Raw genomic sequence first — 22,022 nt, 5'->3', positions numbered from 1 at the left:
AGGTTTAAGAGATAAGACTATGAAAAACAATCAGAGAATCCAATCTAAGAGGGAGATATATTAGAGAAGACAAGCATCTTAAGTCATGAAGTTTAGGAGTGTTTGGGAAGGAAAAAGAATGTAAGACAAGTCTTTATTTTTGTTCTAAGGATGGAACATGTTGAGTGCGGGCTCTGCCACTTAGCTAAACCGCCAGCCTCCCATGCTATAGTTTTTTTTTTTTTTTTGCACTCGAGATTGAACTCAGGGGTGCTGTATTAAGAAGCTGCACCCACAGCTTCTTTTTTTGAGACTGGATCTCATTAAATGGCCTGGAACTTGCCATTTTTCTGCCTCAGCCTCCTGAGTAGCTGGGATTACAGGTGTGAGAGACCACACTGGGCAAGACAAGTCTTTGAAGAATTTGAGACTGAAACATGATGACTGGAACTTCCCCAAAGACTCATTTTAATTACATATCAAATAAACCAACATTCTGGTGACGGTGGGGTTGTGTGTAAAACTGTGGCTTCAAATTCTCTCTGAATCCTTGTTTCTTGCTTTCCAGATGTCCCAGAGTTTAATACTTTTTCAAGCTGAACCAGCTCACCAGGTTCAACCACTTTGAGATCACATCCTAGGCATGCTGTAGTGATGGAGCATACTGAGGTCAGAAGCACGTATTTTCCAACTATGGAAAAAAAGAAATTAAAAGGGGGGAAGGGTAAGTGTAAATAAGATTGATGGGGAGCTGGGTGAGGTGGCACACACCTGTAATCTCAGTGACTCTAGAAGCTGAGGCAAGAGGATCGCAAGTTCAGAGCCAGCCTCAGTAATTTTGCGAGGCCCTAAATAATTCAGTGGGATCCTGACTCAAAATAAAAAGGGCTGGGGATGTGGCTCAGTGGTTAAGCTCTCCCGAGTTCAATCTCCAGTACCCGCCCCCGCACTCCTCTCCTCCAAAAAGAGAAACACTGTTGCGGGTAGAAGAAAAAGGATAAGGCAAATGAAAAGAAAATGCAAGGTTCAGGAGGGGTTCACCATCTTTGGATTTTCGACAAGGTGGTACCACTTGGCGGCAGGGAGGGGCCCCGCCTCCTGTGCATAGAGTTCTTGGAGTCTCCAGGATTCCCAAGGACCGCAAAGGCCTGGAGCAGGTTCTACGCGCAGAGCACAGCAGCGAACCTTCCATTCGCGGGGAGATTCTCTGCGCCCAGGTGTTCCTCACCCTTCCTTTTCTCGCCCCGGAAGGACGATTACATCATTCCAACCCGAGTAGCTTGTCAGCTTTTCCATTTCGAACTCCTGCTCTAACGCCAATTTTTCCTGCTTAAAGAAACTGGGATGCAGCAGTAATATTTCTCTTGTCATGGCCGGCCCACTAAAGCGAGCACTCCAGGAGGCTTTCAAGTTTTACAAAGAACCTATTAAATGACGCTGGCCTTTATTTTATATATGTCTACGAGCTGTAGTTACACAAGAAAACATGACCACCTACGCCCGTCGCTGCGCCAAGATTCTCTAGCGCCCCACTCCCAACAAACTCCACGCAGAGGTTACCCGGAGTAGTTCGCTGGGAGACCCCGGGAATGCGAGAGGGAAGCAGGGACTAGCCACCGTGCTGCGCCTGCGCAGTCACTAGGCAGCGCCTCTCGCGGGGCGTGCTCGTACCGCCGCGCACCCTATCAGGCGGCCACAGGGTGCGCGCCCGCGGCCTCGCCCTCTCTGGCCCCGCCCCCGGCCCCTCTCGGCCCGGCTTCAGATTGAGATCCTTCGCTCCTGTCTCCGCCCCCACGTGCCCGCAACACTCTCCTGCGCGCGTGCGCAGAGGCGGACCGCAGGGCGAGGGCGCGAGGGAAGGGCGGGCGTACGTCCTTGCGTGCGTCTCAGGCAGCGCGCACGCCGGCGTGAGAGGGCACGGGGAAAAGGTGGCTCTGGCTGGGGCGGCTCGCCTTCCTGGGGCTATGTAGCTGGGTTCGTCCGTTCGCGGTCTTCCTTTGCTGTCCTCGCCCCGTCCCATCGCGGAGTTTCTGCCCGGGAGGGGCTGTCCTCCCGCCCGCCGAGCTCCCTCGACGGCAGAGCTCACTCGCTCGCTGTGGGAGCGTCCTGGCCGAGCAGCTCTGAGGGGGGAGGGGAGGCCATTTTGTCCCGACCGACTCCCCGGAACCGGGCGGAGCGGCTGGGAGAGGCTGCGGAGCTGCGGTCGCCGCCCTCGGAGGCACGGGACGCCGCCACCGTCGAGGCTTTCTTGAGGAGGCCGTTCCTTGGTCGCCCGCATCCTCTCGAGCCCTCCTTTTTTCCCACGCTTCCCCGGTCCTCCGGCCCAAGAACGCCCGGGTGAGGAGTTGGCCGTGGTGAGAAGGACCGATCCCTTGGGGCCGCCGGCGGCGAGAGCCCGAGCCGCTCCTCCCAATGGCGAAGAAGACGTACGACCTGCTTTTCAAGCTGCTCCTGATCGGGGACTCGGGAGTGGGGAAGACCTGCGTCCTTTTTCGTTTTTCGGATGATGCCTTCAATACCACCTTTATTTCCACCATAGGTAAGACCTGTGGGAGGGTGGCGGACGGCCTCTGTAGCGGCGAGCCGTTTTCTCTTACTCCAGACATCTTGCTTCTCGTAATATACGCCTTTGTTTCAGTGATTCCGATTCCAAACGACAGATCCAAGTTACTGTTTGAATCGGCTTTGAGCTGACTGGGGCGGGGTCTTCCCATGCTTCCCATCCGGTCTTCTGCTTTCAAGGTCTCCCCCTTTGCTCTGCCCGCTGACACAAAATATGCAGCAGTTTACAACGTTCCAGAATCCTGCCTGTTTCTTTAAGTGACTTGACTGGCTTTTTTCTTATTTGTGTAGAATTGCTACATGTGTGACATTTTTAAGAGAGAGATTTTAGTGTTTCGGGTTGAAGCAATACTAGCTAGGTGGTAAAGGCCCTAATTTATACTTGGGGGCAAAAAGAAGATTGCATATGGTCACAACTTGGAGTGAACTTGAGGGTTTGTGTGAAGAATAATTAAGGCAAATTAGAGGGGAAAAGTGAGTTGGCCGCGTTGACTAATCCATTGATGTGCCAAACAATCGGAGGCTCTTCGTGCTTGGGGGGTGGGAATCTATGGCATGTTTGCCTCATAGTGTTTTTCAAGACATCAACAGAAACAGTAATCTGAGAAACATGATCAGCTTCTGTCCTCAACTTGACAGAATGGAGTTTTCTTTTCTGGTTTATTTGATGCTAGAATTTAAAGTGTGTTGTTGTTCACAGCCTTAAGGACTCCTAAAACACTTTGACCACATGTTTCAGAATTACTTGTTGTGAAAGTAAGAGCTAAAGGTTGACCTTTTAATCGGTTTCCCGTTTAGGAAAAGAAAAGGGAAGGATAAGAAAGTCCCTTTTGACTCTGGCACTAACATGACTTGTGTGCTAAAGTAATTGTGCATGAAGTTCACTTTCTACCTCCCACAATCCTTGAAGAACACCTGGTTGTCTGTCATTGGGAGCCCAGCTTCTGCATTGGGTCAGTGGAATAAAACTCTTTTTAAAATGTAACTCATTTTATAATGAGATTATTTAGAGAGGTAACTGCTGTAGTCTTTGAACTCTGGGAGTTGTCAAAATTAAATTGGTTTCAGCCAATTAATAGCATTATAGCTGGTTGGGATTTCTTGTGAAATTTATCAGCAATTTAAGTCATTCTCATAAAACAAGTTATATTGAAATAAAATTGGACAAGTAATTAAATATGTTTTTTATTTAAATCACCTTCTTGGGGAAGGGGGCTTTTCATCATCATTCCCTGGGTACCATACTGTTGAGAGTATCATGATACTTAGAACTTGTTAGCACTTCTTAGCACAAAGTTTGCTTTTAGCTATAGCTGGGTGGGTCAATCAGCAAATACCTAATGCTAGGCACTTTCATAGGCACTGTGGAGAAGTGGTGGACATTGTAGACCCCTTGAGCATTCTGGTGAGGACAATCAGCAGTGTGGACAGTGCTGGAGTAGTAAGCACAGGGAGGAGGGGACTAATCTGAATTGTGAAGAGTCTGGGTAGTCTTGCATGGACATGATGTCTTAAATGCATTCTAGCCAGGCATGGTGTAGTCCCAGTTACTTGCCAGGCCGAGGCAGGAGAATTGCAAGTTTAAGGCCCATGTAGGCAACTTAGCTAGACCCTAGAAAAAAATAGAAAGGGCTGGGAGTGTAGCTGAGGGATAGAGTGCCCCTGGGTTCAATTCCCAGTATTGCAAAAGAAAAAGGAAAGAAAGAAAGAACAAACAAACAAAAAAACACAATAAAATGAAGTCTGAAGGACAATTAAGAATTGGGCCAGAGGGATGAGATAGTCTTTCTGGAGAGGGAGGATTTAATTCATGTGATCAGTTTTAACCAGCCTTTGAGAAGGATGGCATAGAGAGAAGGCAGCAGAGCAATATCTTCATCTACTCTAGTTTTTTTTTTTTTTTTTTTTTTTTTTGGAAAACCCAATCCTGTGAGAAAATGGCATAATTTTTGTGTATAGTCCTTTTACTTGGGAAATGTGTAGTGGTTTTGCATCAGGCTTGCTGGGTAGGAATCCTAGGTCCACAGGTTATAACTCTGCAACTTTGGCAAGTTACTTAACCTTTCTCTGCTTCAGTTCATTCTTTTGATCATTCCTTCCTTTGGATTGAACCCAGGGGTATTCCACCACTGAGCTAGCACTTTTTTTTTTTTTTTTTTTTTGAGATAGTCTCCACCTAGTTCTCCAGGCTGGCCTCCAACTTTTGATCCTCCTGCCTCAACCTCCCAAGTCACTGATACTACAGGCACATTCAACATGCCCAGCTTCTTTAGATATAACATTAATAATAGTATCTACTACATAGATAGTTGTTAGGATTTTATAAGTGAAAGTAAAGTACTTTGGGTGGTGCCAGGCATTTTTTTTGTAGGAGCTCAGGGTGCAGCCTCTCAAGTGATTGGGATTACAGGTCTGTACCACTGCTCCTGACTAAATAATGTTTTAACTCATATCTAAGATGTTATTTTATTGTGTAGTCAATTTTAAACAATTGAGTTATGTTACACTGTTCTTCTCCAGTGTAATCTATACTTACAGCTCACCTCAATTTAGATTAGGCATATTTCAAATGCTCAGTAGCCACATATGGCAGTAATTACCAATAGTTCACGTCTAGACAATCCAAAGCCAATTAATGTGCAGATAACTAGAAGTACTCTGAATGTATACTACTTTTTAGGATATTTAAAATATTAGTTGAGTGGGTAATTTTACTTATTTATTTATTTATTTGTTTTGAGGTGCTGGGGATTGAACCCAGAACCTTGTGCAACCAGACAGGAACTCTGCCAATGAGCTATAACCCAGCCATTGCTTTTTCACTTACAGCATTCTTTAAGTATAAATGATAGAGATGTTTGTGAGTTATCATTTAATTTTTATTGTTTATTTGTTTTTGGTGCTGGGAATTGAACTCAGAATCTTGTGCTTGCTAATCATGGGCTGTATAACTGGGCTACACCTCCAAATCCAGCATCTGAGATTTGGTGGTGTTTTTGGGTTTTTTTTTTTTTTTTTTGGTACTGGGGATTTGGGGATTGAACTCAGAGGCACTGAGCCACATCCCCAGCTCTTTTTTGTATTTTATTTAGAGACAGGGTCTCATTGAGTGGCTGATGTTGGCTTTGAACTTGTGATTCTCCTGTCTTTAGCCTCCCAGCTGCTGGAATTACAGGCATGTGCCACCACACTTGGCTGAGGTTTGTTATAGAAGTAGAAGTAATTATTTACTTGTGTTCAGAAAGCCCAGACTCTCAAAATAAGGTAGGTACTCATTATTTCAGGCACAGTTTTTCTTTCTTTTTTTCTTTTTGGAACTGGGGATTGAACTGGGGGGGGGGCATGCCACCACTGAGTCACATCTCCAGCCCTATTTTGTATTTTATTTAGAGACAGGGTCTCACTGAATTGCTTAGCTTAGTGCCTTACCATTGCTGAGGCTGGCTTTGAATTTGCAGTTCTCCTGTCTCAGCCTTCGGAGTCGCCATTGTGCCCAGCTATAGTTGTTTTTCTTTCATTATTTTTTTTTTAAATATTTTTTTTCTAGTTGTATTTGGATACAATACCTTTATTTTTATTTATTTATTTTTATGTTGTGATGAGGATCGAACCTAGTGCCTCACCCATGCTAGGCGAGCATTCTACTGAGCCACAACCCCAGCCCCTGCAGTTGTTTTTCTTAATGAGGATTGGTTCTTTTTTTTTTTTTTTTCATTTTTTTTTTATTGGTTGTTCAAAACATTACAAAGCTCTTAACATATCATATTTCATACATTTGAGAGGATCGGTTCTTTGAAGAAATAATTTTTGTAGATATATAGTGTTTATTGTAGTTACAAAGACTTGAATTTATAAATTTTTCTGTGTTCTTTCAATTCTCACATATTTGTAATTAGAAATTATGTAAGATATTTGTGGTCAGAAATATTTGGACAGAAATAATTGCAAAAAAAAGTTTCTGGTATGTTCTGCACTAAACCAATCTCAAAGCAAATTGAAGACACTGGGATATAAGTTGCACAAGGGCAGAGATCTTGGTATTTGTTTGGCTGATAAGTATGAAGTACCTAGAAGAATCCCTGTATTTAATGGGTGCATAATAAATAAAGGCAGGCAGATACATACAATCAGGATTCTTTTAATATAGGATTGGGACTAGTTTAATGTTTTTCTTTTCACCTACTTCCTGAATATTAAGTGAAGTAGTTTGGGATCAGATTTTAGTTAAGACTATTAGCTAATATAATTTCACGGCAAACTTGGTCTTTGCAATTGAAAGATTGTAAAAGTTGTTTAAGAAAGTTGCTTTTTGTTGGATAACAGATTTCAGTGGCTGATTTGGTTATAACTCTTTTGGCAGTATGAGCTCAGGATTAGTGATTTGAGAGTCACATAAACTTGTCTCAAAAGCACAAATTTTTAGTAGGGTGTTTCCTTTGGATATGCCATCTTTTGATGTTGCTAATCCTCCACCCACCCCAGATTTATGATTACTTTTCCACAGGCAATATCTTCCATTGGGAAATGGAGCCTCTGGACTCTGTGTGAGTTAAAAAAAATTAAGTGGGTAAAAGATTTTGCCCCCGGGAGAGGTATAATGCATCCTTTTTCTCGTCTGGAGTGTTTTCACTAGCTTTGGAAGAATAAGTTGAGTCTACTAATTTGCATTTAGGAACCAGTTGATTAAATTGAGCCAAGTCCATTTTCTGTAGAGTGGCTGCTCTTTTGGAGAAATGAGCCAAACCTTTGTCATATTAAACGTGTCTGGGCTCTCCTGTGATACTCAGGCAGCAGCTCATGCAATAGGAATGTCACAGTGCCTAAGGAATTTTTCTCAGTTGAACATGTACTTTAGTATCGATTAAAAACTGTTTAGGGCTGGGATTGTAACTCAGAGGTATAGAGCTTGCCTAGCATGTGTGAGACACTGTGTTTAATCCTCAGCATTACATAAAAATAAATTAAAAAAGGTATTGTGTCTATCAACAACTAAAAAAAAATAATCTAAGGCTGGGGCTCAGTGGAAGAGCGCTCACCTAGCACATTCAAGGCACTGGGTTCAATCCTCAGGACCACATAAAAATAAATAAATAAAATAAAGATATTGTGTCCAACTGCAACTTAAAAAAAAAAAAACTTATCTAGACTTTTCTCCAAAGCACATGTACAGATGGCCAATAAGAACATGGGAATATAATCAACATAACCAATAATTGGTAAAATACAAGTAAAAAATCATAGTGAGATGTTACTTTATACCCATTAGGATGGCTGATATCAAAAACAGATAACATACAAGTGTTAGTGAGGATGTGTAGAAATTGGAGCTCTGGTGCATTGCTTGTAAGAGTATGAAATGGTATACCTGTTGTGGGAAACAGTATGGCACTTTTTCTAAAAATTAAGAATATGATCCAGTAATTATGCTTCCAAGTTATATCCAAAAGAATTAAAAGCAGGGACTTGAACCAGATGTTTGTACACTAGTGTTCATAAGCATATTATTTACAGTAGCCAAAAGATGGAAACAAATGTTAATCAGGGAATGGATGATTAATAAACAAAATATGTTATATTTGCACAGTGAGCATTATTCAGCCTTCGAAAAATTCTAATAAGAGGTACAATACTTGAAAACATGCTATGAAGTGAAATAAGCCAGACACAAAAGAACAAATGTTGTGTGAGGTATCTAGAATATGCAAATAAATAGAAATAGGAAAACAGTGATTTCTGGGTTGTGGAAGACAATGTTAGAGGGATTTATTTTTTAATGGGCACAGAATTTTAGTTTGAGAGGATGAAAAAGTTCTGGAGGTAGGTCATGGTGATGGTTGTATAACATTAGAATGTGTTTAATGCCACTGAATTGTACTTAAAAATGTATTTAAAACTGGTTAAAATGTACAAAAAAGATAAAAACTGTATAATTTCACTTACATGAGGTATGTAAAGTCAGATTGGTAGAAACAGAAAGTAGAATGATGATTTTTAATCATCATTTAAAGTAGAATGATGATGTTTAATTGGGTTCAAAACAACTCATTTCAGTTTGACAAGATGAAAAAGTTGTATTGCACAACAATGTTGTATATACCCTTCTCCCACTGCGTAGAAGTGGAAATGGTTCCAGGCCCCTGTGCCAAAATCTGTGGATCAAGTCACTGTACAAAATATTATATTATTTGTGCTGGATGGAATGGTGCACAACTGTAATCCCAGTGATTCAGGAGTCTAAGGCAGGAGAATCACAAGTTCAAGACCAGATTGGGCAATTCAGCAAGATAAGACCCTATCTTAAAATAAAAAGTAAAAAGGAATCTGGGTGTAGCCCAGTGGTGGAACATTCTGGGTTCAAATCCCTAGTGCTCCCTCCCCCAAAAGTATATATAATATAAAGTATGCACATCTTCCCATAACTTTATTATTATTTTGCTAGTGTGACATATATTTAATGGGCACAGAATTCACTGGGGAGTGAATCCAGGGATTCTCAACCTCTGAGCCACATCCCCAGCCCTTTTTTGTATTTTATCTAGAGAGAGGATCATACTGAGTTACTTAGGGCCTCAATAAGTTGCTGAGGTTGGCTTTGAACTTGAAATTCTCCTGCCTCAGCCTCCTGAGCCTTCGGGGACTATGCAAGGACTATGCAGGGACTATGCGCCACTACACCCAACTACTGGTGTGAGTTAAATTTTTTAAAATTCTTTTTAATAATACATGACAATAGAGTCTATTTTGATGTATTTATACAAATGTTATTCTAATTAGGATCCCAGTCATACATTTTAAGTAATCTTTAAGATTACTTTTTTTTTTTTTTCCATTTTATGGTGCTGGGGATTGAACCCAGGGTCTTGGGCATGCTAGGCAAGCAAGCCTCTATCACTGAGTTACAAGTATCCCAGCTTTTAGATTGCCTTTAGTACCCAATACTATGTAAATGTTGTGTGAATAGTTATTTTGTATTGTTTAGGGAATAATCTGTACACCTTCAGTGTGGAAGCAATTTTTCCCCCCAAATGTTTGTGTGTGTGTGTGTGTGTGTGTGTGTGTGTGTGTATAAATATATTTATAATTATTATTATTTTTTTAACTTGTTGATGGGCACAATACCTTTACCTTATTTATTTTTATGTGTTGCTGAGAATCAAACCCTGTGCCTCACACATGAGGCAAGCTCTCCACCCCAGCCCTTCCCAAATATTTTTATTTGTGGTTGGTTGAACTGAATGATAGGCAGTCTATAATGCAATATCTGCTGATGCTGAACCTAGTGATGTGAGGGTAGGTTGTATTTAACACTACTGAATTTTATACTTAAAAAGGGTCAAAATGTAGTTTGGTAGTAGAGTGAATGCCTAGTATGTGAAGAGCCCTGAGTTCAATCTCCAGCAACCCCCTCACTTCAAATAGTTAAGATGGTAAATTTAATGTTGTGTTTTTTACCACAGTTGATGGTTTAGTGGTAAGTTTCCGTTAAGTGTATTTTATACCCCTTAACAAACAAACCACAAAACTATTTAACATTTTATTTGGCTTTCTAAAAGAGCATTTAATCACCAATAGTCCCTTCTGTTCCAGGTGATAGCTACTATTAACCAGTGGTCAGTGAGTCAGGAGGATCCTTTATCATAGTTTCCCATGCTTTAGGATCATTGGTCTATACTTTCAGGTATTGAACACAGGTTTGTAATTTAACCCAAGGATGCTTTACCACTGAGCCTCATCCTCTGCCCTTTTTATTTTTTATTTTGAGACAGGGTCTTGCTGAGTTTCTTAAAGCCTCCCTGAGTTGCTGAGGCCGGCCTTGAGCTTGTGATCCTCCTGTCTTAGCCTCCTGAGTTGCTGAGATTACTGGCATGCTCCACCGTTCCTGGTGGTATTGTCTTTTTATTGTGCATAGACCTCCTTGGAATCACAGAATGTTAATGCCAGAGAGAATCCTACATTAAATTTTCAGAGAGGTGGAGTAACTTCTCAAAAGTCATATGGCTAATTAAAGAATCTGACCTTTATTTCCTGCCCTGCCTACTTGGGATTGAACCGAGACCTACCTCTGAGCTACATTCTAAGCCCTTTTTTACCTTTTGTTTTGTTTTTAAATACTTTTAGTTGTAGATGGACATGATATCTTTATTTTTTATGTGGTGCTGAGAATTGAACCCAGTGCTTCACATGTGCGAGGCAAGCGCTCTACTGCTGAGCCACACCCCCAACAACCCTTTTTTACTTTTTGAGACAGGGTCTTGTTAAATTGCTCAGGCTCATCTCTAACTTGTGATCCTGTTTCAGTGCCTTCAGTAGCTGGGATTACAGTTGTGTACCCCTGTGTTCAGCTAGTGATGGAGGTGTTGTTTTTATTTTTTATTTTTTTAATACCAAGGATTGAACTCAGGGGCATCTGACCACTGAGCCACATCCCCAGCCATATTTTGTATTTTCAGACTGGGTCTCACTGAGTTGTTTAGCACCTTGCTGTTGCCAAGGCTGGCTTTGAACTTGCTGTCCTGTTGTCTCAGTCTCCTGAGCCAATGGGATTACAGGTGTGGAGTTTTGATTCCTTTGGGACCATGTTTTCCATTCTGAGAATTTTGTTGGTAATATTAAAATAACAATGATAGGATAGTTCTAATCAATTTAATTTTAAGAAGTAGAGTTGCTTTTTTTCTGGGGGGGGGAAGTGACACAAGATTGGGAAATGAAAAACCTCAGTATCAAATATCAAGTATTTTGTTTGGTTTACTTGTCTTTGCAAATTTATTGCATAATAGGGCACACTTGATAATGTTAGAGACAATTTTTTTTTTAAAAAAGATTATCTTTGGAGCTGGGGATGTGGCTCAAGCGGTAGTGTGCTCGCCTGGCATGCGTGCAGCCCGGGTTCGATCCTCTGCACCACATACAAACAAAGATATTGTGTTCACTGAAAACTAAAAATAAATAAATAAATAAAATTCTCTTAAAAAAAAATTATCGTATGTAATGGTGTACAGGGTATGGCAAAAGAACTACTGATACTCTGGTGTATAGAAGGGAATGAATGGTAGGAGAAATACTGGTAATCTGTTTGAATTTGTAATAATACAAGATTATCCCTGTAGTTGCTATGATAGCGACTATGATAAACAGAAATGGGGGGTGGGGGGTTGTTGAGTGTTGGTTGACAAATAATAGACTATTAAGCATAAAATATAAATTGTGTAATTAAAGAAATCTGCATGTGAAAACTGCCTATGGAGATGGTTGTCATAGAGGAGGACTTTGAAGAAGCTACAAAGGATGTTGTGTTGTACCCAAAAGACTGATAAAATTCTTGTAAAGACACAGAATGAATTCCTTTAAATAGATAAATAATTGGGCTGGGGATGTGGCTCAAGCGGTAGCGTGCTCGCCTGGCATGTGTTCGGCCCGGGTTCGAGCCTCAGCACCACATACAAAGATGTTGTGTCCGCCGAGAACTAAAAAATAAATATTAAAATTCTTTCTCTCTCTCACTGTCTCTTTAAAAAAAAAGAAAAATATTTTTTTAAAAAGAAATAGATAAATAATTGATAAATAGTGGAATAATTTCTTTAAATTTTGGTTATAAGGAAAGGAATTTGAAGATGATTAGAATAAAATTCTGGTGAATAAACTCATTGTAAAGAGAAACAAAATTTTTGATCTGTTTATTTTTTGGTTCTGGGAATTGAACCTGGTGTGTTTTACCACAGAGCATATATCCCCACCCCACCCCCCCCCTTTTTTTTTTTTTTTTTTTTGAGACAGGATCTCACTTAGTTGCTTAGGGCTTCACTAAGTTGCCGAGGCTGATCCTCCTGTCTCAGCCTCCCTAGATTCTGGGATTACAGGCATGAGCCACTGCATCCTGCAGAAATGATGTTTTTGAAGACAGTGCCATTCATTTTGAGTTGCCATGCATAAATGATTGCTTGATATTTGTCTTTCTTTCCAGAGATAAAAAAAATGATATATTTTTGAGGAAAATAGCAAATGGAAAAGGAATGCTACATTTTCCAGTGTGACCCAGAAAAAGCATCCAAGGTTATAAGACAGAAAATGGAAAAAAAATATTATTTTGGAGACCCAAAAAATGTACATTGTATCAAAATCAGAACAGAGGACAGTGTTGATTTGTTTCATGTCAATAGCCTTGCTTATGCAGCCCTTATTTAACTGAAATTTTTATTAAGAAAATTGTAGATTCATATATAGTTATAAAAGATAATACAGTTATTTGTATAATACAATTATTAAAGATAATAATTGCTTGTATACTTTGGTTCATTTGCTTCATAGTTTCAGTTCATGGTTACTTGACCCTGTTGCTTTATGCCTGAGTGGGACAGTACATCTCATGGCAGGAACTGTGGTGTAGGAGGCTTGCTAATTTCATGATGGCCAGAAATGGGGTGGGTGGCTGGTATTCCAATATCACTGTGAAGGGCATATCCATCCCCCACCCCCAGCTTCTTCCATCTAGGTAGGCCCTACCCTGTAAAAGTTTGTTACCTTCCAGTGTGCCTAAGGCTTTCAACACAGGGATTTTTGGGGGGACATTCACGATCCCAAAGAGAGACGGTAGGACAAAAAGGGAAGAAGAGAAAATTAAATTCTGTATACTTTTATCACTTGGAGAGTTTCATGTATCCATCCCCATGGTCAAGATGCTGAATTGTTCCAATGAACATGCATCCTTCATGTTCTTTTATTGGCCCCTTGCCCTGCAAATTTCTCTCCTCCAAACCTTGGTAACTGTGAATCTGTCCTTCATATCTAAAATTCTGTCATTTCACAAATGTTATATGAATGAACTTGTATACACAGTGTAACCTTTTGGAATCCATTGGCTCAGCATGAGGAGTTGGAGATTCATCCAAGTTTTTGTATGTATGTATCACTAGTTCTTTTTTTGTTGTTGTTGATTAATAGCATTTCATGGTATGCGTGCACCACAGTTTGGTTAACCATTTTTTTCTCTGGCTTGTTTGTTTTTTAAATGGCTTTATATTTTATATATGAACTTATATATAATTTGAGTTAATTTTTGTTTCTGGGTTGGAGTTTAGGGTTGAGGGTTTTTGTTGGCCTATGAAAGGGATGTCCAGGGACTACAGTATCATTTAATAAGCAGCCCCTATTACATATAGTTAATCTGATGATGCAAATATTCTAAAGGATTCAGATATTCTTTATGACCTAAGAATGAAAAATGGATTTAGTGATTGACTCATCATAGAATTGCTTATTCTTACCAGTGATACTCATATTTGAAATAAATATTACTGAAAGATATATAGTAATAGGACTGTGGGATATAGCTCAATTATAGAGCGCTTGCCTGGCATGTGCAAGGCCTGTTTCTTTTTTTGGGGGGTGGGGTGGGGGGAGGTACCAGGGATTGAACTCAGGGACACTCAACCAGTAAGTCACATCCCCAGCCCTATTTTGTATTTTATTTAGATACAGGGTCTCGGGCTGGGAATGTGGCTCAGGCGGTAGCGCGCTCGTCTGGCATGCGTGTGGCCTGGGTTCGATCCTCAGCACCACATACCAACAAAGATGTTGTGTCCGCCGAGAACTAAAAAATAAATATTAAAAATTCTTTCTCTCTCTCTCTCCTCTCTCTCTCTCCTCTCTCACTCTCTCTTAAAAAAAAAAATAGATACAGGGTCTCACCAAGTTGTTTAGCACCTCACTGTTGCTGAGGCTGGCTTTGAACCCACAATCCTCCTGCCTCAGCCTCCTGAGCTGTAGGGATTACAGGCGTGCCCCACCGTGCCCAGCAAGGCCCTGGTTTTGATCCCAAGCACCTTAAAGTGTGTGTGTATAGAAGAGACATCTTTTAGCTCTTTGTTCTGTTGTGTGTTTGTATTTTCAAAAGAGGTTCTTATACAATTATCTCTTCTTTTTTATTTTTTGTACTAGGAATTGAATCCTGGGGCACTCTACCACTAAACTACCCAAACTCTATTTTTTATTTTGAGACAGGGTCTTGCTAAATTGTGCAGGTTGAACTTGCAATTCTTCTGCCTCAGCCTCCCATGTGGGAGGGATTACAGGTGTGTATCACAGCGCCCAGCTACAGGTATCTCTTTTTTTTTTGAGAGAGAGAGTGTGTATTTTTTTTTAATATTTATTTTTTTAGTTTTTTTCGGACACAACATTTTGTTTGTATGTGGTGCTGAGGATCGAACCCGAGGCTGCACACATGCCAGGCGAGCGCGCTACCGCTTGATCCACATCTCCAGTCCTACATGTATCTCTTGAGTCATTAACACTGAATAAGAATTTTGAACCTTTTATAATCTCATCTCACTCTGTTCTAGTTCTTCATTAAATTTAAATCAGTGGTTGAATTAGTATGCCCTTGTGAATATTTCCTAGATAGCTAAGTAACCTACTATATTTTCTAAGTAAAAAAAAGAAATTTATTTATCTGTTTATTTTTGGTGTAATGGGAATCGAATTCAGGGCCTCACACATGCTAGGCCTAAAAATTCTCTTTATTTTATTAATTTCCTTTTACCCGGGTCTCATCTTCCTAATCTTTTAATAACCTTTCAAAATGAGTTTTTGCACAAACCATCAGAGAGATAATCTTTTGTTTTTCTGGACATCTGTTCTAGACATTTTCTTCTTGGCTTTAATAACATCTGGTAATAATTAGGCTTGTTGCATAGATGTTGTCTTGGGAATTCCTAGGTATTATCTTCTGTGTTTAATACTGTTTTTTGTCATATCTTTGTTGGCTTACTTCCTTGCAGAATATCATACCCTAGCTTTTTGCAGAAAGGGTGGTGGTAAAGGAAAGTTTTTCATGATTGATTGTCCTTTTAAAAAAATTAACATTAGGGGCTGGGGACGTAGCTCAGTTGGAAGAATGCTTGCATCACATGCACAAGACCCTGGATTTGATGAAAGCGAGTGTTCTGCCTCTGAGCTACTTCCCCTACCTCTTGACAGTGTTTTAATTCTTCCCTTTCATTCATTTCAGTTTAGTGATAGGGCATAGAATTCTAGGTTGAAAACAATTTTCCCCTTATAATTTTGAAAGCATTACCTATTTTAATTTTTTAAATTTCTAGTAACAAATTTCGTAATAATATACATTATTGAGTGAGTCTTTTTAAATAAATCCACTGTTTTAGTTACTTGGTAGGCCTTTGTAGATCCTTTAATTCTTGAAGTTTTCCTGTGTGTGTGTATTCTTGTAATTTTTTTCCCCTTGATTTTCTGTTTTCTTTTTAATTGGATTCCTGGACTGATTATCTTATTTCCTATTTTCCAGCTTTGTAAATTTGTTCTAACTTTTGGGGGATTTCTACAACTTTATCTTTTTTTTTGGTACCAGAGTTTGAACCCAGAGGTACTTGACCATTAAGCCACATCTCCAGCCCTTTTTTCATTTTTTATTTTGAGACAGAGGTCTTGCTAAGTTGCTTAGAGCCTGGCTAAATTGCTGAGTCTGGCTTTGAATTTGCCATACTCCTGCCTCAGCCTCCTGAGCCTCTGGGATTACAGGCATGTGTCGCCACGCCCAGCAGATTAATTTCATTTTTTAACCTTTTTGTTTAAGTTTTTATTACAGTTTGTCATTTTTAATTTCAAACAGCTTTTTCATGTCTGTACTTTAAATTTGTTTCTTAAATACTATTCTTGGGTGGGGTGTGGCTTAGTAGTAGATCACTTCCCTAACGTGCAAAGATGCCCTTGGTTCTCTCCCCAGCACCTTAAAAAAAATTTCAGTTTGTTTCATGGTCACGGTATCATTTCTTCTTGGGGGATAGTTTGTTTTCTTCTTTTTCTTGCTGTCTCTTTCCTCGAGTACTCAGGCTTCATTCTTTTCCCTCTTTTTTTTTTTAGTCTGTACTATAGAGACCTTTTTCAAATGATTGGTGATTTCAGACCTTTTTCAAATGATTGATGATTCATTCTTATTTATGAATGTACACATTCATAAATAAGAATGAATCATAAAAAAGATATCTGCAGATGGTGGAATGAGATGGACCTCATTACCCTAAGTATATGTATGAAGACATGAATGGTATACTTTGTGTACAACCAGAGATAAAAAATTATGCTGTATATGTGTAATGTGAATTATAATGCATTCTACTGTAATATATATTAAATTATAATAAAAAAAGTAAAAGAAAAAAGATATTTGCAAGCTCTGAAATCATGAGTCAGACATTTCACAGGATGGACTCTGTTATAGGATGATGAACAGTGAACCTTAAAAAAAATGATAAACCATCTAAGCTCTAGTATCTGTAAATCTTGTTTCTGGAGCAGTTCAGTTTCTCTAAAGATAGATCCTTCAGGTAACCTGTCTGGGGCATGGGCAGGAAGGTATAATTTTGGATGCCTGAGTTCTTGAATCTGAGCAGTTAAAGACAGTTGGGTTGCTGGGTATGGGGTTTGCTTTAATTTCATTATATTTAATCTCCTTATTTCTGAGGAAAAAACCAAAAAACAGAAACTCCCCATTTTTAGTCTTATCCCATACCCCATTAAACCTAGTGTTTCTGAATTCATAGTGTGTCTATTTCAGATACTCTGAAGAATAAACCTTTAGACTCATGCTTGGTCTTGATGGATAGTGAAATGGCTATGTTAGATGAAAGCTGAGTCTTAGGGTGTCTTTATATAGACCTTTTGTTAGGCCCTCACTTTATGCCTGATGTCTGATAATTTCCTATTGCTAAACCTTTCTAGGTTTTTTTGTTTGTTTTTGTTTTGAGACAGTGTCATTAAGTTGTCAGTGCTGGCTTTGAACTTGTGATCCTCTCTGGTCTCAGCCTCCCCAGTAGCTGGGATTACTGGTATGTGCCACTACACCCAGTTGCTTCTGTATATTCTTTGTCTCAGTAAAGTGATTTGTTTTCTTGAAATTACCCATTGTTACTTTTTGAAAACCCAGTAGTATCTTTTTATATTTCTTGGGATAGATGTTCAGCATAATAAACAGGTAAGAGTGTTATGGAAGGTAAGTATCAGTATATTTGTTCAAACATTAACTCTTTGCTTAAAAGAGCTTAAAAATTTTTTCCCTTTAAGGGGCTGTGGTTGTAGCTCAATGGTAGAATGTTGCCTAGCATTTGTGAGGCACTGGGTTTGATCCTCAAAAGTTATAAAAATTTTTTCCCTTTGAAAATTCTTAAACCTACAGAAAAATTCAGGTACCAGCAATAAATCTCCTGCAATCTTCTGCTAGATTAACCAGTTGTCAACATTTTGTGTAAACCAGGGATTGAATTCAGAGGCACTTAGCCACATCCTCAGCACTTTTTATTTTTTATTTTGAGACAGGGTTTCCCAAAGTTGTTGAGATGGTCTTGAACTTCTGCCTTAGTCTTGTATTCTTCTGCCTCAGCCTCTTGAGTTGGTGGGTAACAGGTGTGCACCACTATCTTGGCTAATATGTATTAAGAACTAGGATTGCTAGAAGGTTATTCTTTGAAATTTGAGTGAACTAGTTTTGGAGAGAAAGGATTTTATTGAATAATACATTTAAAGGAATAATTTCTCTATTAAATGGATTCCAAAAGAGTCTGCACATATGTATCAATTTCAGAGACATAGATAGCACCTTAAAGAAACTTGCTTATACCTAACCTTTAAAATGGACTTCCAGGAACTCAGCCATGCTCTTACTTAATATGCCTCCCTCAGAAGAGTGGGGTTTTTGTAGTTCTTGTCAGGGCTTAGCAGTTTGTACTTATCTGGTAAGATATTCTAATAAAAATATTAAATAGCATCTTATAAAAGATAATTATACATTAAGCGGGGCTGGGATGTGGCTCAAGCGGTAGCGCGCTCGCCTAGCATGCGTGCGGCCCGGGTTCGATCCTCAGCAGCACCACATACCAACAAAGATGTTGTGTCCGCCGAGAATTAAGAAAAAATAAATAAATGTTTAAAAAAAAAAAAAAAAAAATTATACATTAAGCAACATGTGGACTTTGTGGGGATATTTATGGCTAAAGGTTAGTGTATGCTTATGAGAATAAAAATAATTTCAATGTTAATTTGATATTCCAGTGTAACTAAACTGTAGACTGTAATGTCATGACATTCCATTTTTTATTTTTTTCTGCAGCTTTTCTTTGGAATAATTTTCCTTAAGATGTTTTTCTGGGGTGGTTGGTGGGAGATGTTTGTGTGTAGAGTACTCACCTGTACATGCAAGAGGACCTTGGTTTGATCCCCAGTATTATGCAGGTGGCAGGATGGGGGGCAAAAAGAAAAAAGTTCTTCCATGTAAATGCCACAAATTAACAGATTTTTTTTTTTAAATAAGTCATATTAAACTTACTTTTTATTCCCCTGATACTGGGGATTTAACCCAGGGCCTTGGCCCATGCTAGGCAAGTGCTTTGAAACTGAACTATCTTCCTAGTTCTTTTATTTTGAGACGAGGTCTTGCTAAATTGTCCAGACTGGCATCGAACTTGCAATCTCCCTGCCTAACCCTGTTGAGTAGACAGGATTACAGGTGTATGCCACCACAGCTGACTTAAACTTTCTTTAGCCCCCAACACTTTGTATAGCTGATTTTGATTTTTCTAGGTTATACTTTTTACTAGATACCATTTTAAGTCATTGGTGATGAGTGGCCACCCGAGCCACTGGGATTACAGGCATGCCCCATCATGCCTGGTTATACCCATCTGTTTCTTTCAAGCTCTCCAGGTGATTTGATACAAAATTAAAGATTGAGAACTATTAAATGTGTCACATAAATAGTTAGTACTAAGGAAAACTTGATGCTGAACATGTAGTTTCTTGTAAAAATATTCTTATTCTTTTTTTTTTTGGTGTTGGGGATTGAACCCAGGGCCTTGTGCATGTGAGGCAAGCACTCTGCCAACTGAGCTATATCCCCAGCCCCTAAAGATATTCTTATAAATAATGTTGTAATAAACATCACTAGTTACCATTTTAAGTTTAGGGGTTTGAAAAAAACCTAAAAATTGATTCTGTGTCATTGTTTTCCTTGATCCTTGTCACTTTTTTTTTTTTTTTGTCACATTTTTGTTTGTTTTTGCTATGCAGTGCTGGGGATTGAACCCAGAATATGGAGTCTACCACTGAGCCACATCCCTAGCCATACTGTGTGTGTGTGTGTGTGTGTGTGTGTGTGTGTATTTTTTGTTTGTTTTTTTCCCTTTTGCATGGGGATTTAACCCTATGTTAGGCAAGTGCTCTGCCTCCTGAGCTACACACTCAATCCTCATCACCCCTTTAATTTATTGTCTGGACATGACTTCTAGAATTTTGTTCTCCTGGAGATGTACCTATTGCTCAGTTCCATTGCTGTTCTGATAGTTTTTCCTCTGACGAGTCATTAGAATCTTCTTGGTACCTTGGCATGGTGGAATAAGCCTGTCTTCCTAGTGACTCTGAGGCTGAGGTAGGAGAATTGCTAGTTCATGACCGGTCTTAATTTAGCAGGACCCTCAGCTATTTAGGGAGACCCTGTCTCAAAATAAAAAGATCTGGAGATGTAAGCTCAGTGGTAGAGCACTCCTAGGTTTAATCCCCCGTACAAAACACACACACACACACACACACACACACACACACACACACACACACCATCCTGTTTGTTTTTTGACTGGATAAGTTGGGAAGGGGTTCAAAGGTAAAAATTGGAATTATTCTTCATTACCTTGCTGGAGGCAAAAAGTTACTATTTATGTTCTTCCAAGGGTATCCTGCATGTATGAAAATAAATAGGCATAGTTAGTTCTCTTCCCTCTTTTATCATACAAATTGTAGGATATTTTTACACTGTTCTATTCTTTGTTTTCATATAAGTTATTTTGGAGATCATTCTTTATCAGTATTAAATAGTTCTTTCATTTAAAAAACTGTTTTATAGTGTTCCATTGGATGTATCATAACCAGTATTCAAAACCAGTCCTCTGTGAATCGGCATTTGGATCTGGAGCTGAGTTTAGCATCAGGTGTATAGAAATTGTGTTCTGTCAACTGAAAGGACCCTGTCTGATCTTTTATTTCATTTTACAGAAGTGTATAGTGAGTTGTAGAATCAGATCTCTGCCATATATTTTTGGTATCATCACTTCCTGGTGAATTGGTGCCATTAGCTTAGGGAATAAGTGAGTAGGAACAGATCTTTAGAAGTGTGATAATGAACTTTTGGGATTGCAACATGTTCCTGTAGGATATCTAAGTTAGCACATACAATAGGTGTTAATATATCATGTCTAAGAGGTAAAGAGTAGAATCTAGTCCTGGGAAACAAAAATAACTTGAGGTCTTAGTTGCTTCAGTGAGTATGGAGTTCTGTCAACTGGCGTATGGAGTGAGGAGATCTCCCAAAGACCAACATTTAAGGTGTAGACAAGTTAGAAATTCAACAAGGAAATTAAGAAGCAATAGAGTGGTGGGGGAATAATGCAAAGAAAAGAATAGAATTAAATTATTTCATTAAATGGAATAATGTAACAAGTAGTACAGGACCTGGACCATTAGTAGATACTCAGATGTTAAAAACTAAAAACTTGCAGTTATCCTTGATTTTTCTTTCTTTCTTTTATTTTATTTTTTTAGTTGTGGATGGACCTTTATTATTTATTTATTTATATGTGGTGCTGAGAATCGAACCCGGTGCCTCACACATGCTAGGCAAGTATTCTACCAATGAACTACAACTCCAGCCCCGATTTTTCTTAATTCATGTCCCATAAAGAGCATATTCTTGGGGCTGGGGATGTGGCTGAAGCAGTAGCGCACTCGCCTGGCATGCGTGCGGCCCGGGTTCGATCCTCAGCACCACATACCAACAAAGATGTTGTGTCCGCCGAGAACTAAAAAAAAAATAAATATTAAAAATTCTCTCTCAAAAAAAAAAAAAAAGAGCATATTCTTTTGGCTTTACCTTCAGAATTTTCCTACTTCTCACTTTCTCCCTGCTATCAATCTGGGTCTCTGACATTATTATGTTGGCTGGATTGTTGTAATTTTTTAAGTGGTCTCCCTGCTTCCTTTTTCTTTTTGCTAGACCTTTTAAAAATTCGAAAATAAGCTGCAGATGTTATATGAAACTTGATCCCTAAACATTCCAGCATAATATCGCTTCAAAACAAGAACTCTCAGCTGGGTGTGGTGGTGCACACCTGTAATCCCAGGGGCTTTGGAGGCTGAGGCAGGAAAATCACAAGTTCAGAGCCAGCCTCATCAACTTTGTGAGGCCCTATGTAAGGATCTTAGTGAGATCCTGTTTCATAATAAAAAGGGCTGAGAATGTAGCTCAGTGGTTAAGCATCCCTGAGTTCAATTCCTGGTACAAAAAAACACCATTTTTCTTTTGATGTTTTGGGGATCGAAATCAGGGCCTTGTGCATGGTAGGAAAGTGCTCTACCATATCATTTTACACTCAAGAAATGTAAAATTAGTAATATATGCTTTGTGGGGACTGGGGTTGTGGTTCAGTGGC

General features: G+C 39.4%; 2 protein-coding genes across 6 annotated transcripts in view; one reads left to right on the top strand and one right to left on the bottom strand.

Moving 5' to 3' along the window:
* Positions 1-420: 420 nt before the first annotated feature.
* On the bottom strand, positions 421-2,257 carry LOC120885071 (uncharacterized). Of its 5 annotated transcripts, none has more exons than XR_005727577.2 (2): positions 751-2,257; positions 421-670 (listed from the first exon to the last, which is right to left on the bottom strand). XR_005727577.2 is itself a non-coding variant. In XM_078029545.1 (2 exons), exon 1 carries the CDS (start codon positions 2,255-2,257, stop codon positions 1,589-1,591), a length of 669 nt encoding a protein of 222 aa, XP_077885671.1. In that variant the 3' UTR covers positions 421-670; positions 1,540-1,588. The 5 variants fall into 5 exon arrangements, 1 of the variants encoding a protein (XP_077885671.1); XR_013429171.1 differs by having other exon boundaries at positions 1,165-2,257; XR_013429172.1 differs by having other exon boundaries at positions 1,474-2,257.
* Rab10 (RAB10, member RAS oncogene family) overlaps positions 1,891-22,022 on the top strand; it is an 87,622-nt gene continuing 67,490 nt past the window's right edge. Inside the window, exon 1 of the mRNA XM_005322569.3 lies at positions 1,891-2,518. Within this exon, the coding sequence (XP_005322626.1) occupies positions 2,392-2,518 (127 nt within the window). The 5' untranslated portion in view covers positions 1,891-2,391. The remainder of the gene's footprint in view (positions 2,519-22,022) is intronic.

The sequence above is a fragment of the Ictidomys tridecemlineatus genome, chromosome 12 (assembly GCF_052094955.1).
Source record: "Ictidomys tridecemlineatus isolate mIctTri1 chromosome 12, mIctTri1.hap1, whole genome shotgun sequence".
NCBI lineage: Eukaryota > Metazoa > Chordata > Mammalia > Rodentia > Sciuridae > Ictidomys > Ictidomys tridecemlineatus.
The sequence above is the reverse complement of the archived record's forward strand: the minus strand, read 5'-3'. Positions and strand labels throughout refer to the sequence as shown.

Excerpts from the sequence above, each read along its gene's own strand:
- LOC120885071 (XM_078029545.1), bottom strand. The coding sequence starts at position 2,257 with ATGCGGGCGACCAAGGAACGGCCTCCTCAAGAAAGCCTCGACGGTGGC.